Raw genomic sequence first — 24,361 nt, 5'->3', positions numbered from 1 at the left:
AGAAGTTTAGCAAAATAATCAAATTAAATAATCACCATAGAATTAAAACTTTTTTCTAGTAATCATTGATATTTTATCTTAAAGGAAATAATTTATAGATTTTTTTTTATAGGCAAATGTTAGTGGTTAGTTGTTAGTAAGTTAGAAAATCTCTTCAATTATCTCTTCCAGGATTCGAACCCTGGACCTTCCCATTCCCAACCCTCATGTCCCCTAGCTCTTACCACTTGAGCTAACCATCGAGGACAATTAATAGGTACAATTAATATATAGGTACAATTAATATAGTTTAATAATATAATATAGTAATATAATAACTATATTATATTATTCATCCTTTTTCTTAATATTATATATTATAAGTATAAATATAAATAAATACAGAAACCTATTCAATTATTAACCAAAAAAAAAATTGAATAGGTTTTTATAACTTATTTAAAATTTTAAACAATTATTTACTCATTATGATTCGTTGATTGAAACAATTTTAATTTTTATTATCAAATAAAGACATAATCATATTTTTTTTATACAGAAAAGTGAAAAGCTATAGAACTTACCCTGAAAAGTGAAAATCATTTACACTATCTATCAAAGCAAGCAATAAAACAATTAAACCTTTAACAAACTAGTAGCACTTCCACGGGAAAGGGTCTTCCAGCTCTAGCCGAAAACCCGAGTCTATGTGTTCAGCTCCGGCTCCGAGCCACGGCGCCGAGTAATGAAGCTCACCTCCACTGTGGCTTGAGCCGAAAGAGAGATCAGGAAGGTCGAAGAGCGAGTCATCATCGCAAGTTAACGATGATGAATTTGAAGAACACATGAATGGGCTTGTTTGGGCCTGGGCTTGGGCTTCACGGTGATTGTAATTCATGGTAGCTGCCTTGGCGGCGGCGGCTTGGATATCTTTCCGGGAAGTGGTGGCGGGCCGTGGAAGTTGTGAGGCTGATTCGGGGAAATTGAGGAAAGCGGATGGGCCTTTGATGGCGAGGGCCGCCACGTCATGGGCTTGGGCCGCCATTTCTGGAGTGGGAAAAGTGCCGAGCCAGATTCTAGACTTCTTCTTGGGCTCTCTGATTTCTGAAACCCATCTACCCCACTGACGCATGCGGACCCCACGATACTTCTTGTTCTTGTTGTTGTTCTCAACACACACTTCTTCTTCTTCAGTGGAGGAAGTGGTACTGGTTGGTTGGACTTCAGTATCTTCTTCCATGATGTTTGGAGGGGAACTGGTGAAGGGAGAAGATATTCATATAAATCAATACAGTGAATAGAAAATGTGGTGGAGAGTAGAGTTCAAATAGGGGTGGGTGGGTTGAGCTAGCTGTTAATGGGTCCAACTGAAAAAGAGAAGGAGTTGCAAATGCAATCACATCCTTACGTGTTTCTCCCCTTGGAGGAGAACATCCGTACACATGTCCTCCTTGGGTAGATCTACAACTAATCAGTCTAGACTCTAGACAATTGAAAAAAACAAATAAAAAAGTAAATAGATTTGATATTTGAGGTATGTTATAAGAAAAAAAAAACTTGTGATGTCTAAATTCAGTGTGTACTTATCATAATGATATAAGATACTATGCAATTGGCGGAGGCAAGAATTCGAGACTTTGAAGACTAATATAAAAGAATATGAGCTCTGCCACTTACCCTAGAATAGCCTCAACCTTGTGCTAGTTGATTAACATTCAACACATTTGGTGCTATTAATTTTTTTACTATATACTTGAAGTAACAAGACAGTGAGGCAAACAATGTTTTTTTTATTGAACCCTTTGCTTCGTTCAAATTGTATTTTTCTGTGTTGATTATAGTATATATTTATTGGCGTTATGCAGTTTCGTGCCCAACGACGAGTGGCTCTTATTAAGTGGATTGTAGCTGATATTTACAAGGAAAATAGGTGTCACCCAGGTGTCTATATCATTGGTCCACAAAATTAAAAAAGAAAAAGAGAAGAGTACGGGTCAGATTCCCATGCGTCGTTTCTGGTCACAAGCATGGATATTTTTAGCAAAAACATAAATTGGTGGGCCCATATAATATCCTGCTTGTGTCCCAAAATGATATCATTTTTGTCCTTTACCTAGAGGCAAGAAATGTTCATATAAAGCTGACAAAATTAGGTGATGATAAGTAATAACAGAGTTTATTCTTGTAGTAAAATATTTCATGGTAAAGGGAAGGTTTAGTTTCCTCAATTGTCAATGAGTTCAAAATATGCTTTTAGACCTCAAAACAAAACCTCTGATCCACTTTTATTTATCTTTCCATACAACTTTATTGACGCCTCAAAATCAAAATAATTAGAGAAATTTATTAGATGCCGCCAGTCCAATTGTAAAATCATCTATAGTCTTGCATTACGCAGTTGCTGCTTAAGAATTGGTTGAACATACTGATGGAAGCCATCAGGAATAACTGAGTCATTCAAAGGATCCTTCCATGCCTCCTCATACAACTTGGGATACACATTACCATCGTAGCGCCCAAGAACCGAACCAAGGTAGTGATCAGTGTAATTAAACGCATCAACAAGTGCAATTGCATTAGGACGAACCTAACCACACATAAAATGAATCATCAGCCTTCATGTAATAAAGTTAAGAGAAACCAGTAAGTGATGTATAGTATGTTTGGTTCATCTTATTCTTCTTCAGAAACTACTCTTCTCCCCATAATTGATTTTGACTACACAATCAATTGAAGAAATATTTTCAAACATGCTATAGACTGGAAAATGTTTGGACAAACCTGGGAATACAAGGACCTCAGCTGCTCATTGGCAAGTGATCCTTGTAGTGGATTTATGCAGCCAGCGGAAAGAAAATCTCCCAGATGCTTATGAAGAAGAGACAAAGCATAAATGCTGCAAAGAACTTCTAATTGCTGTTTCACACCCTTTCCAGGTATGTCTTTCTGCAACTTATCAATAAATCTGAAAAAACACAGGGTTTTAATGTACTAATATTCCAACAAATCATAGTTTAAAGCATAGAATTCTAATTCACAACTAAACTGTATATTTTTTTTTGAACTACTCCCACTATGCTTCTCTAGAATATATTAGACTTGCTCTTTCCAGATGCAAACATGAAGTTAATACAGATAACAATCATAAGCTAATTAAAAACAATGGAGGCGTAAAATTTGGGAAAAAGCTTACTTGGAAACAATGATTAACTGGCAATGAGCAGTTGCTGCCTCAACTAGATCAGCTGTAAGTTCTTGAAAACCTACTTCCAGAAAATCCATTATAAAATAACAAAATATTCAACCACTTTGCACAAATTACAATAATAAATCAACACTTTTCTACATTATGTGTGTGTGTGTCATCTTAATAGAAATGTGAGTTTTACACTGTATTTAATATATACAAACGTAATGTACGCAAAAAATATTTTTTTACAGGACTACATATTCAAACTATTCCTCCAAACGTGTCAGAAACCAGTATCCTGCCTTTAGACAGGTGATTTCCAATAGAGTCAAGGAAACTAAACTACAATAGACAAAATATAGCTTGAGTTGAACAAAATCGAATCACTTACCCTCTTCAGGATTAGTGAACTTGCTAAGATTTTGAGCACAAGCAACAGACATCCTAGCAGCCCTAGCTTCGAATGCTGCCACCACTACATTAGGCTTCAACCAATCCTCAGCTGCGAGAAATCAAAAGCAGAATAAGTATAAAATTGCAACTCAAAGGACACAGGCATAGTGCTGGACTCAGTAATTTAAACACAGCATCCAGAATATTCATTAGAGAATCAATCGGGTATATATACCACCAGATCTGAATATAACAGAAGTACAATCTGCAAACATCATAACTTCACTGCAACCAACACCCTCCCAATACTAAGTAATACCTATCACCTAATAAAAGCATTAACTGCCACATAAAAACATAACTACCCTACTACAACACATAAAAGCATAACCGAGTTCTGATACTAAACAGTATCAACCACATACAAGACACTACAGCCTTATAAATTATAACTAAATATAGTGATATATCAAGACTGCCTTTTATTTTTTCTAACATAAACCTTAGATGGCCTTGGCCAAATATCAGCATTCAGCCTATCACATACTTAGTAATCTTAATTGAAACCCTATTTGACTTGGATATCACAAGATCTTTTAAGATTGTATATTATCCAATTTCATGGTACCTTTTTTAACATCAGAGTGATATTGCATCAATTGTTCCACTCGAGCCAAATAAGCTGTAGTACCACCAGGCTTATTTCCAGAGCCCAGCTGAGAAATAGTCTTCACAAGATGCCTTGCCACCTACATGAAAATTTCTAGATGTCAAAACAAACCAAGATAACGAAGGAAATTGTAAAGATACATTATATAATGATAAACAAAATGAAATGCAAAATATTTAGCATTCAAGTAACCTGTAAAAGCAGCACAGTATTGTCTCCTTCATAAGTGCAAGCAGGAACATACACTGCAAATAGCTCAGGAAGACCACTGCTATTAAGATAACCATGACCACCACATAGTTTACGACATTCTTCAATTCCATCCTGCAATATCAAGTTAATTTAATATTATTTGAACTTGAAAAGATCACAGTTATAAAATGAAATCCATATAGTAAGATACCATCAAAGGATAATAGCACATTAACAACAAAAGAAACAGTTAAACGATTTAAACAAGGAGAAAAATAATCATCCAGGCAGTTACCCCACGTAGAAATAGATGACATGAATAATAAATTAATGGTAACAGATTATAATGACCAGCATTCCAGGAAAATTAAGCGGTTCGGTGGAAGTACAGACTACAGAATAGTGAAATAAATATGATGCATAATTGATCTTGCAAGCAAAAGAAGGATATTTCAATGACGGGGAGCCATGGTTCCAACGGATATTTTTTCTTTTAAAAGGTTATATATGCGTAATTTTTTTTTTAAAACTATATATGCATAATTAATTATTTATAAAAATAATATATATATATATGTATATATATATTGTTGAGATATTATGTCAACAAACTATATCCTAACAGATATATAAACATATCTATACACACATTCTTATATTTGTGCATTAAAATATTATTTTGGCTCCTCTAAACATTTGTTTATGTTCGGCAAATGTTTGCATCATATATAAACCACAACATGCTATGCTCTGTCGTATTAATTTTACTTTAAAATTAAAACTGGAAACAAATGGGATGGAGGATTATATGCATGTACAATCATGGTTAAAAATCTGTAGACAATTCATTTGAAAGTTTTAACATTGATACACAATGACAACCACCCATTTCAAAACATTAACATTTCAAATAACAACATGAACTGCATAAGGCACACAGAAAGGAACTAAGATTCAATATATATAGAGAGAGAAAAGCCGTAAAATTTCATTAATGCCAATTCACCTAAAGAACAGCACAACATAGAAAAAAGACCTCAACATGAAATAATAAACAATGTTTTAAATAGTATCTAAAGATTGTGTCCAAAAAATGTTATCTAAACAGCTTAAAATTAGCTAAATTCACTAAGGTCAAACGGTAGAAAAATGAATTCAAGTAATAACATACAGCAGCGATTGAAGTAGTCAATGATTTCAATCCAGCAGTGCATGCATGTGCCTCAGGCAATGTTGAAAAATCTCCAGCTTGTAATCTTTGTGTGACATCCGTATAAAGCCAACTCAGCCACTCACTAACAAACCTGAAAGCATAAGTAGAAGCTAGCAAAGGGAAGAGCCTAGCCTGCTGTGTCTTGTAATCAATCACCTAAATAGAAACAGAGAGCACAAAGACACTCATTCAACAACGAATGTAAATCCAAGCATAAGGAGAAATCCCATCAACCTTCCCACTATAAGTTCAACAAAAACATGTTCTGGTAAAAAGCAAACCTTCATGAATGCAACCTAAAATAAAGGTAAATTGGCTTATTTTTTTGTGCACTGTAATTTCAGATTCAGCCTCCATTTTGTTTCTTAAATTTGCTTATTAGAAAAAGATATCCCCATTAGAACATCTCAATAAAATCAGAATTCTCCAACATGCAACAATTCTGCATCAATAAAAGGTTTTAAAGCTAACCTGCGACTCAAGACCACCATTATGTGATCCAAACTGTCTTCTAACAGCACTATATCTTGTAGCAATACAAACTGCTCGTGACAAAGCAATCGATGCATCAGACACAATTGCTTGTCTCACATATACCATGGTACCATAAACTAATTGTCTTGGAACATTGGACTGCACATATTTTCCTTCTCTGGTTACCTGAGAGACCCTGGTAGATTAAAAACAAAACACCATTAATCTGTTGGCAAAACTAACATGCACACCTTGACATTTATAGTGATTGACAAGTCATGTTACTACATGCTAGCTTTATGACAAGCACATCGTGACATTTATAATTATTGAAAATTCCTGTTACTATATGCTTGATTCATGACAGAACTCCATGCCCCCTAACCATCAGAAAGGAGTGATGAGCTATACACAGGATGAACACAACCCTTCATTCCCGTCTGTTATTCTCAATCATCATTTGTTTACAGTTTACCCATGAAAATAATTCTGAAAGGAAACCCATTACCAATTGCATTCAACAGAAAAAAAAAATGAAACCAATCATGTAGCAATTTCAACCTTCAATTACGGTTTAGGGTTTACTCCTAAGTAGGAATTTAATAGCTTGCCTGATTAAAAGTAAGAAAATGAGCCAGAGTATTGTTCTCAATTCATAGACAAAATACCTTAAGCAAACCAGATACTGTTATTGTTGTCGTGTTTGTCAATACTGTTATTAGAATTAGATTCAGTTTACCACCCTGTGGATTCAACTGATACAAGTATACTGAATTGTGGTTTGAACTTCAGTCACTTTGCCTCCAAAGATCATTCATTTATTATATACTATACACCACGAAATCCCCAATTACAATTGTTGGATTTTCTTCTAGTGAGGCTAGAGTGGACAAATAGGTAAAATTGAACTACCTCATTAACATTTGATTCCTTGGAATTCTAACATGGTCAAATCTTAGAACCCCGTTATCCATGGTATTATATGCTCCACTCCCAAATTTCATTCCAATATCACCAACAGTAATGCCTGGAAGAGGTAAGTGATCATCCAAGCTCCGCAGCTGGACAATGAAACCTTCATATTGGACATATATAATCAATAAATGTCTGATTCTAACACCAGAAACTTGGATGATAAAGTTTGGAAATTACCATGCACTCCTTGCTCTTGACCATCAGTAATTAGACGAGCATACACAACAGCATGCGTTGATATCTTACCCAATCCACCAGGCCACCACTGTTTAAATCAACAACAAAAGAGTGATGGTATATCCAAAAACAAACAAGTACACTCAGTGAAATGCATTAAAATGGTTCGACAGTTTTCCATGATTGTAGGACTCTAAAATCTGAAAGAGTAAATTACATTGTAAAAGACCGGTAAAGGCTCTCAGAAATTATCACCCATTTCACTTACTTTGGAGGAAGTTAAAGTGGGACTATGAATAACAAATTCATCTGTTTTGGGATCAAATGTTGCAGTTGTTTCTAGCCCTTGAACATTGGATCCATGACCAAGTTCAGTTTGGGCATAGCAACCAATAATTTGCATCTTGTAAGCTAGAGGCAACCACTTTTGCTGCTGCTCATCCGTGCCTTGTCCTTTGATAGCCGGCACAAACATTCCCTGCAATAGGATATGAACAGCTAAAATTTACTACAAGCAGATAAAGCTAATCCTTTGAAATCCTTAAACTAATATTGCACCCAGCAGAAATGATCCCATTCCCTCACTTTTTATCATGGTAATCTACATATTCCTTCTATATCAATAAAACAAGGCATGAAAGGTAGAGACGAAACCAGGACAAGAAATAAAATCATACCCAATGAAGATCCGTAAAAGCAGGTTCATCCACAAAGGACCTAAGCTTGGCAGCTTCCTTTTCTGTAAGATTACAACTGACAACACGATAAAGAATGGTACATTTTGATGTAATAGGGAGTGCTGTTCAACATTATAAACCAAATGCAAACAACACAAAGAACAGAAGACACACCATTAAGACGGAGCTCAAGGATCCTTTTCCATGCATAAGCTGTTTTTCTCAAAGTGTTCTTAAATAGGTCCTTTCTGCCAAGCGTGGTTCTGTCATCCTTTCTGAAAGCCTAGAAAATACAACCAATCAAGGATTCAGAATTCAAACTAACAAGCCGTGATCGTCATGTACTAATTTACTAACATTACTATCAAAAAAAAAATCAACCTAACATTATGCTGAAATCAAACTTTTTAATTAAATAATAAAGGTAATATTCACTCATAGAGACTCTCATATGAAGCAAATAGCTCAAATTTTGTGGGGAACACACATGATTGACTTTATATAAATAACATATTATTATTCTATCAAAATCTAAGTATCCACTGAGGCCCTAAATTCCCGTAATACCCAACTAGATAAAAATGTAACGTTACTTTGACCAAGTTCTTTAAACAATTATCAGAAAATAAATATATAAATACAGTTGAATTGTTTTTTTCACAGGAATTAGCGAGGGATCAGAAAAAGCATGAATCAAATTGGCAGAAATGTTGAGTGAAAGGGGGGAAATTAACCGGATCGCTGGCGACGAGGCGAGAAATCCGATCGGAGAGCTCGAATTCGGAACGAGAACCGGCCCAGATGATCTTCATGTCGTCAACATCGAACTGCGCCTTGTTCCTCTCGAAAGCCAAGTGGTCAACGCCTCCTTCCATTTTGTTTCGAAGGAGGAATGAAGATTGTGATGTTCAACTACCTATGCTGCTATTATATACTACTACACCTACCTTCTAGTAGCAGTGAGTGAATGTGAATGTGAATGTGAATGTGAATGTGAATGTGATGTGATGATCTTGATATAGAAAATAGTAGCGCCTGCATATTCACCAGTGGCAGTGGCTTTATGATTTCAATGTTTAAAAAAAGAAAAATGTTGATAACGTGGACGCATTTTCCAAAGTTTTTCTCTTCTCCGACTTCGATATAAATGTATTTTTATTTTTTTCTTTTTCTATTCACATTCTCATTTTCAACACGTGATTTCTTTCTCATTCACACTACTATTACCATTTTTATATTTTCGACACGTCAACTTGACTCCACACTTAAATTAATAAATATATTAATTTTTAATAAATTTATACTGGTATTAATTTTGTTACATGTTACTAGTATTACTAGTATTTTTTTATGTTTCAATGTCTTATATGTTTTACCTCAAAAAAAAAATGTCTTATATGTTAAATTTATTTAAATGTCAATTATTAATCACAATTCAAAAATAAATTTATGGGGCACGGGAAATAATAGATTAACTAAGGTATCTATCTATCTTAGGGGACCTCTATTTGACTATTTCTATTGTGCTGGTTGGGGGTCAAGTATCCCTTCTGTTTTTGGGCTACATTGGTTAACACATGTAAATCAACGGGTGGTTACTTTAACTGGTGTATGCTTGATTGTTTTCAAGTAAAATCTAGGATTTAAGTTTTGTATAAGGAAAAAAAATTTACTGAAAGAGTTAACTTCACCATAATGTGAATGTTTTCGGTTTTAACATAATTATCTCCGAAAGATGATACTTTAAGGAGTAAAGCCCACCATCAATCATGTCAGCCCACGGAGAGTAAGGACAGTTTTATCGCTCGGTGGACTTTGTTTTGTCTTATGGTGGACTTTAGAGACCTATTTTTTTGTCAAAGGACTTTAGAGACCTTAGATTAGCCCTTTGGCGAGGAATAGAATCCAGTTGTAATCTGGGATTATGTTAATCTCTTTAACCTCTAACCTCAAGGCCTACTAATTTTTGTACAAAGATTAACAATTTATAGTTCTGAAAACATGCTCTTAGGCATGGTTGTCATTGGAGTTTGACCCACCCAAACTCTTTTTCATCGAAAAAAAATGTAATAAATTTTTTGCTATTGTTTTTGAAACAATTAAAGAGAGAATTGAATCACTCCTATGTGATAACTAAAATGAGATAATTGATTTTACATTATCAATACTTTTTGAAACTTAATTAAGACTGTTTCTTCTGATCAAGGTTATGGAAAGTCAAAACTTTCAATATCTAAAAATTATGAGTGCTTCTATATAAAGTTTTTGCAAGACGATTTATCAATTTGTTCCATTGAGTTCCTCTTTGTCCCAGCTCTTTTCTAACCATACACTAAATTTCAATATTAATTTGTTCCATGTGTTGGAAGGATATATTGCGCACAAGAGGGAAAACATACAGCACACCAATAACATGCTCCTCATTCAAATATTGACACGTCCCATAAAGTTAGTTTTTTTCTTTTTTAAATGTTTTTTATAAAATAAAACTGAATATTTGAGATAGGGGGAGCACTCAATAATACACCGGGAGTACCAAAGATTTGCTCACACGCACAAGTGAATTAAAGAATATATTGCTAACATTTCTTTTGTTCGCAGAGAACTGCAAGAATATCACTTGCGATGAGTGAAAATGCCACCTCATAATACGAAAATGTGTACCATTCCAAAACCAATAAATTGATTACAATATTTTGAGAACTTAACCTTCCATTCATTCACAATAGAGAATATCAAGACATCACCCACTCGAACGAGATGGTAAGTATACGTGATATACTTTGCTCAAAACAACATTAATTTGCATTGAATTGTTCCCCAATATTTGCAAAAATAATAACTTGGATTAACAATGAAGCAAAAGGATGAGAAAATGCACCTTTACAACAACAATGTCATCATGGAAATTAGCTGCACAAGCACAAGAGAGACCAGCGTAAACGCATAAGTAAAAATTGAAGGTCCAAAAAAAGCATAGCTCTCATCTTACAAACAGCTCTGTTTCACTTGTGCACTTCCCTGTTTGTTCCCATAAAATTCCAGAATCCTTTTACCAAAAAAGAAGTGTTTTTATCTCTTAGCAACTCTGATTCGTCTAGTTGTCCTAGTTGGAGTTGCATCGTAACCAATATCCATAGCTCCCTGCTCTTCTTCGCCGTCACTAGTTTCATCAGATCTCCATCTGAGTCCACCATTGATCTTTTCTTCAGTATCTAATTTCTTCTCCATATGGCTAAAGAAATGAAGTACACAAAATGATTCAGTCTATATGCGTATTAAACCCTTGAAGGTGAATCTAAAAAAACATTAGATTAATGCAGAGGCATACTCTAATACACGAAATTTCACATAGCAGATAATATCAATAAAAGAAAAGCAATGAATTAAAGGGGAAACAGGTAACTAGATTCTTACCTTTGTGAAACATCCATCGAATCATTAGCGGACTCTATATTCCAACTTCTATCATCTTTATGTAATTGGACATTCCTACTAGTAACAGGATTAGTTGTAGTCTTCCAGGAGTACATAGGACTGGTGGCTTCATTATGGCCAAAAAGCAGATTCGACTCAACTCCTCGCAATTTGTTTGGTACAGATCCCTGGGAATTGCTTGGTGATGCTCTGTTGAATCCCTTCAGAGGTGAACCGTTCACGAGACCGATCCTATGATTCCTTGGAGTTGGAGTGGTATCAAATCTAAGAATTTTGCCAATTTTGGTTTGATGATTTGGAACTCTCTCATCATTGGTTAAAATCCCCTCATGATCATGTGGTCGGGAATTGAAATTACCAAGCTCAAGACCAGCGGTGGAGAAAGACATGCCTATTTTGGCTGAAATTCCTAAAGTTGACGAACTCCACAAACCAGATGTATGATCTTTACGCAGTACGAGGGAAGGATTCGCAGATGACGGAATCAATAAACTGGTTGACCTGGAATCCTGAATCTGAGGAACATCAAATTTGTCAGGAATTTCGACTTCTTCATGAGAAGTAAAAGCAACATCAGTCAAATTTCCGCTCCTTAGTTGCTGCTTCTCAACTTCTGGCAACAACTCCAAGCATCTATTCTGTTTGGTTCAAACACAAAATTATTTCACAAACTTATGAAATACTGATATTATCTCCAAACATGCTAATAAGAATTTACTTGAATTTGTAAAGAATATGAGCATAGGATATACTGTCTGCAAGCTAGAAAAAGACCTTATGCCGATCATGATTCAAGGAGAAAAGTCTGGAAGAAATAGTTGCTTCAAATGTTTAAAAAAATCACTTACAACCAAATTGGCTCTCCACTGAATAGCCTTTTCTAATTTTGGTAGAAACTCTTGTCTTATAGAGCCTTTTGAAATAGAGTCCTGCTCCACCTTTTCAAGTTCAGTATGAACTTGATAGGCTTCTGAGTATCTGTAGCGCTGAAACACAGATAAATATATAAGCCAGAAATTCATTTTCATTTTCCTCAGAATTAAATATTATATTGATTGATAGAAAGTTATGCTAAATTATCTTGACACCTTTTTAGAAGCTAAATGAAGTTCATATTTATTTACAACAATAATTGTAACACAATAGGAAAATGAGGTTATACAAAGCCAACATCAATACTGAATTTAATGACACAGATTATTATTCATTGATCTACCTGAATATAAAACACAACAAGTAGACTTCCAGTTGTCCTTAGGGGGTCTTCAACAGCATAATCCAACAGGCATTTGTGTATATATTTCTCTTCTTCAGAATTCCATGGCAATTCTAGCAGTCGATCCACTAAATTTCTTCTAATACAAAGGCAACAAATTTCAGTCACCAGGACCTCCTCCCACTCGACCCGGTTCTCAGAAGTATCCCCAGATGCTCCTTTACTTAATTTTTTTCCCTTCGCTTTGGTGCAGAGAACTCTCTGATGCATAAATGCTTCAGTCAGAAGCCCACACTCAACCCTTACCCGCACTGCAGTGACAGCATCTGTAAGTGAAGTCATGTGTGGTCCACCATCTCGGCCAGACCACCTCAAAACCATTAGAGCCATTTCAGCGCTGTCCCTTTCAAGCAGTACTTCAGCAATTTTAGGATGTGATGCAGGGCCAGATATTTCAGGAAGAAGGCGACAAGCTTCCTAACAGAATAATAAAACACATTACTACTCTAAACGAATATATGTAGGTCCACATTAACATCCAATGTTACAACATGCAACAAAACTTTTACACCATAATTCCAAGTTCAGTTCAGATACTTTTAATATAGAGAAGAAAAAGGAGGGGGAATTCTTCATGCTATTATTTAATGGCACTGGTAGACTTGACAAATATCCAGGATTGCTTTGTTTTGAGTGAAAACGGGATCACGTGCCCTAGCAAAAAATAACCTCGACAACCCATTAACAACTCAAGCCCAATTACATTTACATTTAAAATTTAATTTTCAGGTCAAATTCAAGATATTTGAATAAAATCAATGACAACAGTCTATAGCTTATCTTTCTCCTACATGAATATAATGCCGATAATTAGTCAGTAATTAAAAAAAATCATTAAACCAACCTTGATAGTTGATACAAATAGATTCTTTGCTTTTTATATTTGCAAAATATGGTATTTAAAATTTGAGAGTCATCGAGCATGATATTATGTTGAAGTTACCTGTAAAGCCTCGTCTGTGTGATCATCTAGAAGGTAAAATGTCAAAGACTCAAGTAAAGAGTGCCTGCTAATACTAAATGTAGCAGCAAAATCATCTAGTATATCTCTCCATTCTTCATCAGGCATTGTCCAGTGGCGATCATACAAGTAATACAGAAACTACAGATGTTAAGGAAATAATGAAGGTATACAATAGATAATAACTACTAATGACAGAAATATCCAGAGTTCCACATCCACAGCAAAAGGTCAGGGTAAAAGGATACAATTGCTTGTTTTGCAATAACCATGTCAGAACTTCCACGTAAAAAGAGCAAGTCAGCAGCAGCACGAAGATTTTTGAAGGGATAATAACGTAGCACCGGATCAGCATTGGATCTGAAAATCGATGCTCCACCCTTCTGTAGAGTTGCAATATCTGATCCCTCTCCATCTTCATTCTCCAAATCAAGATTTTTCAATGCATCCTCAATAAATAGGGATCCATCATGTGCTGTTGATTCCATAGATGGATTTACTGCATCAGGCCAAGCACGTCTAACTGCTTCTGATTTCCGTTTGTGGACGACTGAAGCCCATGATGAACGAGCAGTAAAACGAGATTTCACAGTCTCCAAAAATAAATGTCTTGCACACCAAATAATAATCTCCATATGCTGGGATGAACAATTAAAATGATAGATTAATCACCAGAATGAAATTGCAAGGAGCTACTTTATACCTTTTAGAACTTCATACCTCCGGGACAAAGGGAGACAGATATAGGGAAAAAAATAATCACAACAGCATTACAAACAATACCAGTGAAAAGGTAAGCAAAAAATCAGCGACTTCTACAGATAGCCCCCCTACACACAACATACGACATCCCTACAAATTTCTATAACAATGGTTACCAATTGTCATCCACACTTCTCATGATAAGTGTATAAACCTCGTCCAACAAAACAGCACAATATAGTTTCAACACAAAGCATAGACACAATAGCTAGAAATACCATAAAGAGAAGATAATATCTAAAACTTATCACGGTGAATTCACATAACATAATAACATTAGCTGAACAAGAAACATGTTCAAAATCATATATTGATCCAAAATGTAATTAGCAGTTATACAAATACCCAATGAACACAATATCATGAAATACTGAACCTGCTTAGTCTTTAATATGCTCTCTCGGAGATGGTGCATATCATGAAGTTGTGCTGAAAGAGTACCCTTAAAAGATGACTCCAAAATGTCTAGCACATTTGCTATGCCTTTCAAGTATAATGAAAATTTCAGAAGTGAACTCAAACTCTTTTTCATTCCTAAAATGTCAAGATTATCTAGTAAAAATGTTAGGGATAACAAACATTCACGAGTCAGATAAAAAGTTCATACTAGTATCTAGCTTTCGATGCCAATAATTAAAAACTGTAAAGAGGATACATATTCTCTGAATTTCAGTTATGATGTTTTTGAATGTCCTCTTGCACCAATCCTTTATCACTTTTTCATCCAACAAAAATGCTATGACAGGATCGCTGGAAACTGCAGTTTCATCCATACATACATCTGTAATGTCTATAAATTCCAGTCAAGAAAAAGCAGAGTTGAGACAAAAAGGGACATCACAAAATACTAAAACAAATAAGAAACAGAAAAAGAGTGCAGAAGAAATATAAATTTTTGTTTCTCTATAGTACTAATATGAACATCAAAATCTTATTATATACCTTTCCGTACCAATTAACAGTATTTATATTTAAATTTCTAAATTAAAAATTATTTATGCAGAAAAATGACTGATATTGAAAAGGATACAGTGGCAAATTAAAGAGACCAAGTTATTCTCAAGAGCAACATCGAACAAAGAATAAAGGCGTTGGACATCAGTAGTCAGTTGATTCTCCCCATCTTCTATTTCTTGAAATCTCTCATCACACCTTTTGGAAATAAGGCCAGCCTCTATGCACTCATTATAAAGTCGGAGACGCAGCCTAGCACCATTCTTGGGAATTGGGATTCGACAAACGGGGCAGATATCACACCGTTGACTACACTCTTCACATAAAGAGGCATGCCCGCATGAATTCAACACATGACGGACAGAGCGACCACAGCTACTCAAATCCCTAGTTGCTCGGCAGCGCTCAACTTTGGCTTCTTTACACAACTCAATCAGATCAATGGCAGCAAAGTGTTCCAATGTTTCCTGAAATCAAACATCACAATCCATTTATTTTCTATGACAAAATTAACTAAGTAACAGTAAGATAACATATTTTTATGCACATCTAAACAGGCAAAATAAGGATACAGACTGAAATTCCAACCAAATGAAGCTTTCGACATGGATACCAAGGATGCGTGATTCATAAGTATTAAAATTTAAAATTATGATTATGCTTGGTACATAACAAGAGCTCACTTTCGCTGATCAATTAACAGCTCTTATCTCAGCTTACCAAGCTCCCACACTACAAACCCCTAATCCAGACAAGTTAAGGACCAAGAAGTACGAATTTCTATGAATATGTGCAATAAAGCGCAGGTGTTCATTGCTTAGTATATATGTTTTTACTTGGAAAGTTAGTATACATTAACTACTAAAAGTACTCAAGTGTGACTTTACTGGTCTCCATTTGCAATATACAGTTCAAAAATGCCACCCGAGCGTAACTCAATTGTGATGTGCCATATAGGGCATTAATTCCGGCACCACCCCTTTACATTCTTATACCATCCCCATTTTGCAATTTTCCGCAAACATGATTGCAGAAAGTATGTTTTGTCTTATGTTCGCGGTGTGTAATTGATTCCCGCAAACATAAGTGCGGTAGATATGGGCCGTGAGTGAATGAGTGAGGACGGTACCAAAATCAATCTCATATACTCTACTCTACACATCTTAGCGCATTGCAAGATGCAACCAACAAAAACAAAGTTCTACTTTAACAATAATGGCATGAATGCAGAGAGAGTGAACTAAAAGCCGGAGCTCGCAATTCCAATCAAACAATCCAAAAAAACACAAGCAAATTAGACTCGAACGCTCAGTTCACGTATTGAAGCAAAGTAGCAAACACAGAGCAGGAAGCAGCAGAAGCTCGCCATCATTTAAATGATTCAAATACTAAGAGAAGAGAATGTCACTCACAGTTGAAATCAGAAAACGGAAAAGTAATGATGCAAAATTTTGAACCAAACAGTGCCTTAGCAACTGGCAGCTAGGGTTTAGGGAGCAGCTTAAGGACAAAAGGCACAGAAGCTAAAATTGAGAGGAAGAGTACCCGGACTAATCGGCTTCTGTAGTTTGGTTGCAACGATGGGGAAGAAGATCTTGTGTAGGCGGCGGCACCACCGCTGGAGCTCGAATGAACGGAGGCGGTTCCGTTGAGCTTCCAATCCATATCTCAGAACTCCGTGAAAATTTCTTCCGAACAACGAAATGGTGCGTGAGATTGAAAAATGGTGAACGGTGTGGATTACACCTCGGCGAAGGAAGCCATCGATGATCTGAAACAGAATGACTAGCTTTTTCGGAGAGGGAAACCTTCACCGATTGGAAGTGGAGGGTTTTTGAAACTCTTCTGTTTATTCATGTTTTTTTTTCTTTACCATTTCTTCTTTTCTACTAATTGGGCTTTTTGGACAACAAATTGGGCTGATTGTGAGAGTTCGTCAATGGCCGAAATGTGACGCGGCCCAAGTTTCAAAATCTTTATTATTTTTTTGTAATGGAACGGTGCTACTTTTTGCTCAAAAAAAAACCGTGCTATTTCAAAAACAGTTGAAATAGATGCTATTTCAATTGATATTTTTTTAAAATTAACCTCCTCATTGCATAAATTTTTTTGAAATAGATGCTATTTAATTTTATTTAAATAAACCTCCACATTGCAGATGTTCATACGAAGCAGTAAGCTACACAAGAAATATACCTATCTCTATGGATGGTGATGGAACATCGTCCGATCATAGTGAAAGGACGAGGTGAGTAAACTACCACATCACACCTCGTGGTTTAGTGTTGTTACTTGATGAAAATTATGCCTCAACGTCATAGATATATGCAAAGTTTTTTCTAATAAAATTCTACAGAGATCACCTTCAAAGATGACCATATTAATAAATACGGTATGAGTTTATATATAATTAGAAAGTTTCATAGTATGAGTATTTTTATGGGACACAAAAAATATTTATTTAAAATTTAAAATATAAATTTTTAGTTTTCAATTGTATTTAAATTGTAAACCTTACTATGGATATATTATAAAATAAATCTTTTTTTTTTAAATAATACTATCAATAAACTGATAAATTTAAAAAAAAATTATTGCATTATATAAATTAAAATGAAAGGGCTCCATACTTTTTCCCTTCGTTTGTCATGTTATATTATAAAATAAATTTTTATAATTGACATTTTAATTCAAATATTTTAAATAATACATAGTTTACTAAAGTATATTATACTTATCTTTTTATAAGGATTATTATAAGTAGTTGAGAGTTATGTGACAAGTTATTATTGGAGTTTGATAGGAAGATCAATCCTTGAACCTTCGTGTTTGCTTGCAAACAACCCATACATATAAAAAGCTTACCCGGCCTCAATTAAAAGTTAATCTAAAACAAGTAAAAGCAATTGTACCCCAATCTATGGTTCATAATACGATAATTAATGCAAGTAGACCACGTTTTGCACCAACCAAAAGCTTCTCTAATTGCTCACTAGATCTGAACAATAGGGGACACACCTGCCAATAGGTCCATTATTTAAACCAACACCATGGCCCTCTCATGCTCACAACAAGCTATCAATTCTTTGTTAACTCTTTTCTTGTGGGCCTTCCCCGTTTTTTGGGGTCCATGAATCATGGCTGAATTTGAACCAATATTGTTCATTTGAAGAAAATAAAAGAAAGAAATCTTAGAAGGAAAAAATAAATCCGAACATATTATAGTAATCATTGGTTCATGCTTCACATAATAATTACATGGAAACTTTTCATCATTTGAAGAATCAATAAGCAAAATGATTGGGTTAATTAATGTAATCAAACGCTACATAAACAAAACATGAAATTTATAAACAATCATCATTGTACCCATGTGGCTTAATAATACATATATATTCTCTGCCAGCCATTCTCCCTTTTTAATATAAGTAAGACCCTTACCTTTCAAAAGGACCAAAATGGCAAAACATGCTTAAACCACATATCAATATCTCAAATCCATACCTAGGGTATTATGTTTCTGATTATACCCTTCACTCCAGGGTCAGGTAAGGGTTCTTAAAAATAATAAGATGGGTATTTACGTCCGCTGGGACACTTGCTCATTTTATAATTCATTAATTCCAAAACACGAGAAAGAGCCCCTAAATCTACCGCACGTGCAGAGCAACAAGGACGGAATTATCGGTTAATGATGCGAGAAATCATATGTGTACATATTTATTACATTTGTTAAATATATTTTAAACATATTAATAAGTACATTTTTATTACATTTAAAGTAGAAAAATAAATTAGTAAATATTTTTAAATCATGGAAGTATTTAATAAAATATATGAAACGACCATTGGTTAATATTTTTATTTCTGAAAATACTCGTTTAATTTTAAGATTTTTTTATAGATTCATTTATCAATTTTATTTCATTTTTGATAAGAGAATGGTAGCATCAAAGAAGTAGTACCTTCGACCACGAATGTCATTTGTAATGCGAGATAACCACAGTTTATCAAATAAATTTACATATATCAAAGATGAAAATAACTTAAATTTAGACACATTCAGGCTTGTTGGATGGTGCGTCAATGACATACTAGAGATCTCTAGTACTGCTGGCGGATCTCTTGAGCAAGAACGTTTACCAATTAGAGATTTTTGTGTGCAGGGGATTCAAACCTATACCATTGAAGAATGAAACTCAAACTTAGGTCCTAACAACCAGTGTGCCAACCCATGATAATTTGTTGGCTGAATAAGAATCTCTAAATTAACAAACCACTCACAAAACAGGAAACCGGCACTAATGTTAGCTCATTAATAAGCTTCTTATATTAAAAAAATACGTCAAAATGTGATCTATCCCCATATGTTTAATGATATAAGGCAACTAACTAAACGATTGGTTTAACTGTAAATCACATGATTACCAGCTCAGATAGTCACATGGCCAGGTCTTTGTTATGCTTAAGATTGAGAATTTGAAATTAAGCAATGCAAGTTGGGTGATTTGCAGGAAGTGTGTTTGTTCCTTGAAGGTGGTTGCACGTGCACGTGTGGAGGAGAATCGCACAATCCCAGAAGAGTGTGCTGGTTAAGAAAGTGGGGGGAAGCTGAGAAAGAAGAAAGAAAAGGGATAGGTATTAATTAATGTTACCATGTTGTATTAAAAGATAAAGAAAAGCAGGATATATCTATCTATCGTACGTGATTAAGTTAAGTAATGAAGGTGAGATTTGATCGTGGACCAGATCAGGTCCAAAGTAACTTTGACCCAGAGTGCACGTGAGATAGACATTCTACACGTGTGCTTCGCTGTCCCTCTGAACCAATTGGACATGGAGAATGATGCGCCAAGTAGGATCCACGTGGGTTACCCACACCTCGAGGTCACAACCTCATTGCCTAATTAAATTTGCAACCAATGCATAATACAAGTGCTACTTTTTTTTTTTTTCATATTCTATATATAAAGACCATCTTCATCCATAAGTTTTTTATTTTAAGTTTAAAATGTTACATACTCCCTCGTTCCAAAATATAAGTTATACACATTATTTAAAAATTTATTAATTGATAATTTTTTTTATTAAAATATCCCTATTTAAAATTGTGTTATATTACGGATAAAGAAATGTTATTATTGGTTAAGTGGATAGTGATAGTTGTGATAGGTGAAAATTGAATGTGGTAATTAAGATATATAATATTAAATGAGAGTAAATAATAAAGAAAGAGAAAAAAAATGCATTGGTTTTGTAAAACAACTTATATTTTGAAATATAGTACAAATTCTAAAACAACTTACATTTAGGAAGAGAAGGGAGTAGTACATAAATAACTAATAAACAATTGATGTTGATTTCGTCCAAACCATGAGTTCTTATTTTTCTTAATTTTGATTGGATATCACAATATCTCGTATATTTATATAAACAGTTGATAACTGAATGACAAATATAAATAATTTTTTAATTTAAAAACTTAAAAGTAAAGTTGTTTGCATAAACAATTGGTTCTTATTTTTAAGAATTAAGAATTAACTATAATCTTCTCTAATAAGAGAAATAAGGACATGTTCTTAACTTAAAAATCCAAAATAAAAAACACCCCTAAAGATGCTCTTAATGTCTTTTGTTTTTTTGCACATCATTAGTTAATAGTTAGCGGTGATTAATTTTGTGAAAGGAAAAAACAAATATTTTTTTATCAATACTACATTAAGCTAGATTTGCCGATGAAACTCAAATAAGTGGGTATCTTTAATTAGCTCCTATCAAAATCTTGTGTTTTAAAATGATATCTTGATTATTCATTTTCACTGATTAATTAAAAATTATCATGTACGTTTAATTATAATTCTCATACTCAATTACTCATCATGAACTATCATGCAAATATGCAATTATAATTATAATTGTCATATTCATAATAGTTTTTAATTAACATTACAATATTTTATTAACGAAAAAATATTTCAACTACTCTAATTAACCCGAACCCGACTGTGGTAATTTGAGTAACAAATACATATTTGGATCTCACCTTAAAGTTCCATTATGAACTTGTATACCAAAAGGATCTTATCATGAAATCTTTTAATCATCGGTTTTCTCCTTAACACTTCATGGCAAAATGCGAGAAATGGGATAGCCATGAGATAACTCTCTAGGGAGACAACCCTCAATTATCTGTTTCCAAAAGGATGGGCAAAGAAAATAACAATTCATTCCACTACGATAATTAATTTTCTTCTCCTACAAAAGTGAAGAATGATGTGATAATTAAGTTAATAATTTTAGCAGGAGAGAGAGAGGGGGGGGGGAGGGTGGTAGTTGATGTAAGCGTGATCAACTTTGACAACGAATATACTACTTTCAGTACTTTGTGAAAACCATGTAATTGTTGTTCATATATGGAGTGTATAAATGTTTAAGATGCTTACCGGATTAATGTGACATTTTTATGGGATGAAAAACCATAATTATTAGCCCTTCGAGATAAACATCGATCTAAGATGATGCTGCTTGGCACTCTCAAGATATAGTGATTGGATTTGCCTAGTTAAGTCAATTCATCACATCATTTTCTCTGACAAAATTATGCAATTTTTAATAATGAAATGGTTGAATCGATTCATTATATCAATGCTAGCACATCCCTCTCGACGCCCTCGTCATGATAGCTATAGGGGCGAATATTATTTGATACACACTTTAGAAAACAAAGCATGCACCAAAAGATTGCATATCACATGGCATTTGAGATTTTCTAATCCTTAACATATGATATAGAATTCTTATATGTCTGTACTGAACAGTTCAATCTATTGGAATAATTAGTTAGCTCATATCACAATTAGAGGTGTCAAATTGATTCATGAGTGAGCCTCTATCTTTTTTTTATTGAAAAAGTTTATAGTGAGAGGATGATGGTTTAATTCAAGGTAAGAAAAGTTGTATGCATACCTCAACGCAAAGAACATTTACCGGAGAAATGACTAAGGCTTAATTGCACTTTTTCTCCCTGATGTATAGCGCTTGTGCAATTTTGGTCCCCTATGTTTAAAATGAGCAATTTTAGTACATCAAAGATCAGAATGTGATAATTGAGTCCTTCCGTCAAATTGCTAACAGAGTTAGCCTATGTGGAGCTCATTAGTGACGTGGATCTGACAAAATTTGCCACTGGGCTGCCACTTCATCAAATAGAAAAAAAAAATTAACAAAAATTGCTTAACCTAAATACATATAACCCTAAAATTAAAAATTTATCTAATCTCACTTAATATGAATCTTCAGAGAAAAAAAAATGTCTGAATCTTCATCTTCTCCCCTTTGTTCATCTTCTTTACTCTGTCACATGAGCAACAACTTGTCCCTCTCTCTAAGCTCTCTATGAATCTCCCATATTGTTTATGTTCCTGACCTTTGTCTATTCTCCTTCCATCTCACATGTTTATGTTCCTCGCACTGTCTCTGCGTCTTCTTCTTCTCCTTAAAAAACCCATCACTCTCATTTCAGATTTCGATGATTTGCCGTTGTTGATACCAAGTCGACGCCATCGTCATCGCCGTCAGCGCAGGCGAGGGAGGAGGGTTTTGAGGTTGAGAGGAGGTCGACACCATTGTCGATACTAGATCTACACCTAGAAACTCACTAGATCTATATTGTGAACCATTGTTGTTTTGAGGGAGGAGGGTTTTGAGGTTGAGAGGAAGAGGGAGGAGAGGACGACTGAGCAGAGGGTGGAGCGTGTGTGTGGAGGGATTGGGGCCAGAGGAAAGAGTCATGGTGGCACGTGCGGTGGTGGCGGAGGAAGATTGCGGTCAGTCGCTCCTCACACTATCCTCCTGAAGATTGTAATTTCTGGGATATGGGGTGATTGGGGGGTGATTGGAGATGAGGAGGAGAAGGAAATGGTGAAGAAAAGGGTTGTGAATCTGGTTGGGAAGAACATGAATCTGAGTGGAAAAGGGAAACAATGAAGAACAAGATTTTTTACTAGGACTTTTCATCTGATTGTGCTCACTGATTTTGATCAATTTTGAAGTGCACCCTGCGAAAATTTAGATCAGGGCCTAATGGTGCTAACTCACAATGTGCTGGAGGTGTTGTTAAAAGCGTTGAAATTTTTTTTGGGATGTAGGGGATGGTTGAGGATGAAGGGGGAGATGAAGATGATGAGAGTTAAATTTCTGGGTTTTGTGGGTTGTTAGAGGAAAGGGATGAAGAGCGTTAAAAAATTTCTGGTTTTGTGGGTTTGTTTTGTTTTTTTTTTTTTGAATTTTTTGATAGAAGATGGATAATGAAGATGATAGACTGAAGATTTTTTTTTGAACGTGGTCATAGAAGTGATTTTAGGGATATTCTTTCATTTATATATATATATTTTATTTTAGTTTTTTATTTACTGATGTGTCATTTTTGGTGATGTAGTTAGTAAAAAGGAATTCAAATAGGAATATTCTGTTTGCAATTGAACGGAGATCACTAACGGAAGGATTTAATTGTCACATTCTGATCTTTGGTGTACCAAAATCGCTCGTTTTAAACAAAGAGGATCAAAATTGCACATGGGCCTAACATGAGGGACGAAAACTGCAATTAAGCTAATGACTAATAAAGGATGTGATGAAATTCACTCATTATGTAGGTTAAGACATGGTAGGGCTAGACCACTATTTATTATTTTTTAAGTATGTGTAAATTTATACAATAAACTACTTTAAAATTAAAACCTAAAAGTCCATTATTTATATATATATATATATATATAAATAAATAAGTGTTTGTTGTGATACCTTAAGCCAGATTAAGGTGTGGTACCCAAAATGAATTGGTTCAACAATAAAGACTCATGTATTGGTTAAAATTTTGATTTAGTTCTATTGTAGTAATGCAGCGTTCCATTCTTAGGGACGTAATATTTGCGAGCTATGTTTTTTGAGCTTTGTTCATCCATCAATCATGGTCGTTTTACGCGCATCTCCATCATCATCATTCGTTTTCACCACTCATTCATTTTTTAT

General features: G+C 34.6%; 3 protein-coding genes across 3 annotated transcripts; all 3 read right to left on the bottom strand.

Annotated features, from left to right (window-relative positions):
* Positions 1-479: 479 nt before the first annotated feature.
* LOC130741039 (ethylene-responsive transcription factor ERF039-like) lies at positions 480-1,992 on the bottom strand. Its single transcript, XM_057593807.1, has one exon. The coding sequence runs from the start codon at positions 1,217-1,219 to the stop codon at positions 632-634; it is 588 nt and encodes a 195-aa protein (XP_057449790.1). The 5' UTR covers positions 1,220-1,992; the 3' UTR covers positions 480-631.
* A 141-nt stretch (positions 1,993-2,133) lies between these two features.
* LOC130741038 (peroxisomal acyl-coenzyme A oxidase 1-like) lies at positions 2,134-8,977 on the bottom strand. The gene is made up of 14 exons (XM_057593806.1): positions 8,675-8,977; positions 8,115-8,223; positions 7,941-8,002; positions 7,532-7,741; positions 7,264-7,351; positions 7,024-7,186; positions 6,109-6,307; positions 5,596-5,793; positions 4,425-4,556; positions 4,191-4,311; positions 3,561-3,671; positions 3,173-3,242; positions 2,761-2,944; positions 2,134-2,566 (listed from the first exon to the last, which is right to left on the bottom strand). The coding sequence occupies exons 1-14, from the start codon at positions 8,813-8,815 to the stop codon at positions 2,357-2,359; spliced, it is 1,998 nt and encodes a 665-aa protein (XP_057449789.1). The 5' UTR covers positions 8,816-8,977; the 3' UTR covers positions 2,134-2,356.
* Positions 8,978-10,719: 1,742 nt separating this feature from the next.
* LOC130741037 (E3 ubiquitin-protein ligase HOS1) lies at positions 10,720-17,171 on the bottom strand. The gene is made up of 10 exons (XM_057593805.1): positions 16,877-17,171; positions 15,408-15,798; positions 15,033-15,167; positions 14,754-14,929; positions 13,864-14,253; positions 13,598-13,756; positions 12,595-13,071; positions 12,227-12,364; positions 11,358-12,016; positions 10,720-11,175 (listed from the first exon to the last, which is right to left on the bottom strand). The coding sequence occupies exons 1-10, from the start codon at positions 16,994-16,996 to the stop codon at positions 11,013-11,015; spliced, it is 2,808 nt and encodes a 935-aa protein (XP_057449788.1). The 5' UTR covers positions 16,997-17,171; the 3' UTR covers positions 10,720-11,012.
* Positions 17,172-24,361: the final 7,190 nt, after the last annotated feature.

This window comes from Lotus japonicus, chromosome 2 (genome assembly GCF_012489685.1).
Source record: "Lotus japonicus ecotype B-129 chromosome 2, LjGifu_v1.2".
Classification (NCBI taxonomy): domain Eukaryota; kingdom Viridiplantae; phylum Streptophyta; class Magnoliopsida; order Fabales; family Fabaceae; genus Lotus; species Lotus japonicus.
This window is presented reverse-complemented; position numbering and strand designations above follow the sequence as displayed.

Bases quoted from the DNA above. Each gene is read 5' to 3' on its own strand.
- LOC130741039 (XM_057593807.1), bottom strand. From the start codon at position 1,219: ATGGAAGAAGATACTGAAGTCCAACCAACCAGTACCACTTCCTCCACT.
- LOC130741037 (XM_057593805.1), bottom strand. From the start codon at position 16,996: ATGGATTGGAAGCTCAACGGAACCGCCTCCGTTCATTCGAGCTCCAGC. The intron at 14,254-14,753 runs GTTCAGTATTTC...TGTTCATCCCAG, and splicing joins GCATATTAAAGACTAAGCAG to CATATGGAGATTATTATTTG. The intron at 11,176-11,357 runs GTAAGAATCTAG...TCATTTCTTTAG, and splicing joins TCGATGGATGTTTCACAAAG to CCATATGGAGAAGAAATTAG.
- LOC130741038 (XM_057593806.1), bottom strand. From the start codon at position 8,815: ATGGAAGGAGGCGTTGACCACTTGGCTTTCGAGAGGAACAAGGCGCAG. The intron at 4,557-5,595 runs GTATGTTATTAC...TTGATATTGCAG, and splicing joins TGACTACTTCAATCGCTGCT to GATGGAATTGAAGAATGTCG. The intron at 2,945-3,172 runs GTAAGCTTTTTC...GTGTTTTTTCAG, and splicing joins CAGTTAATCATTGTTTCCAA to ATTTATTGATAAGTTGCAGA.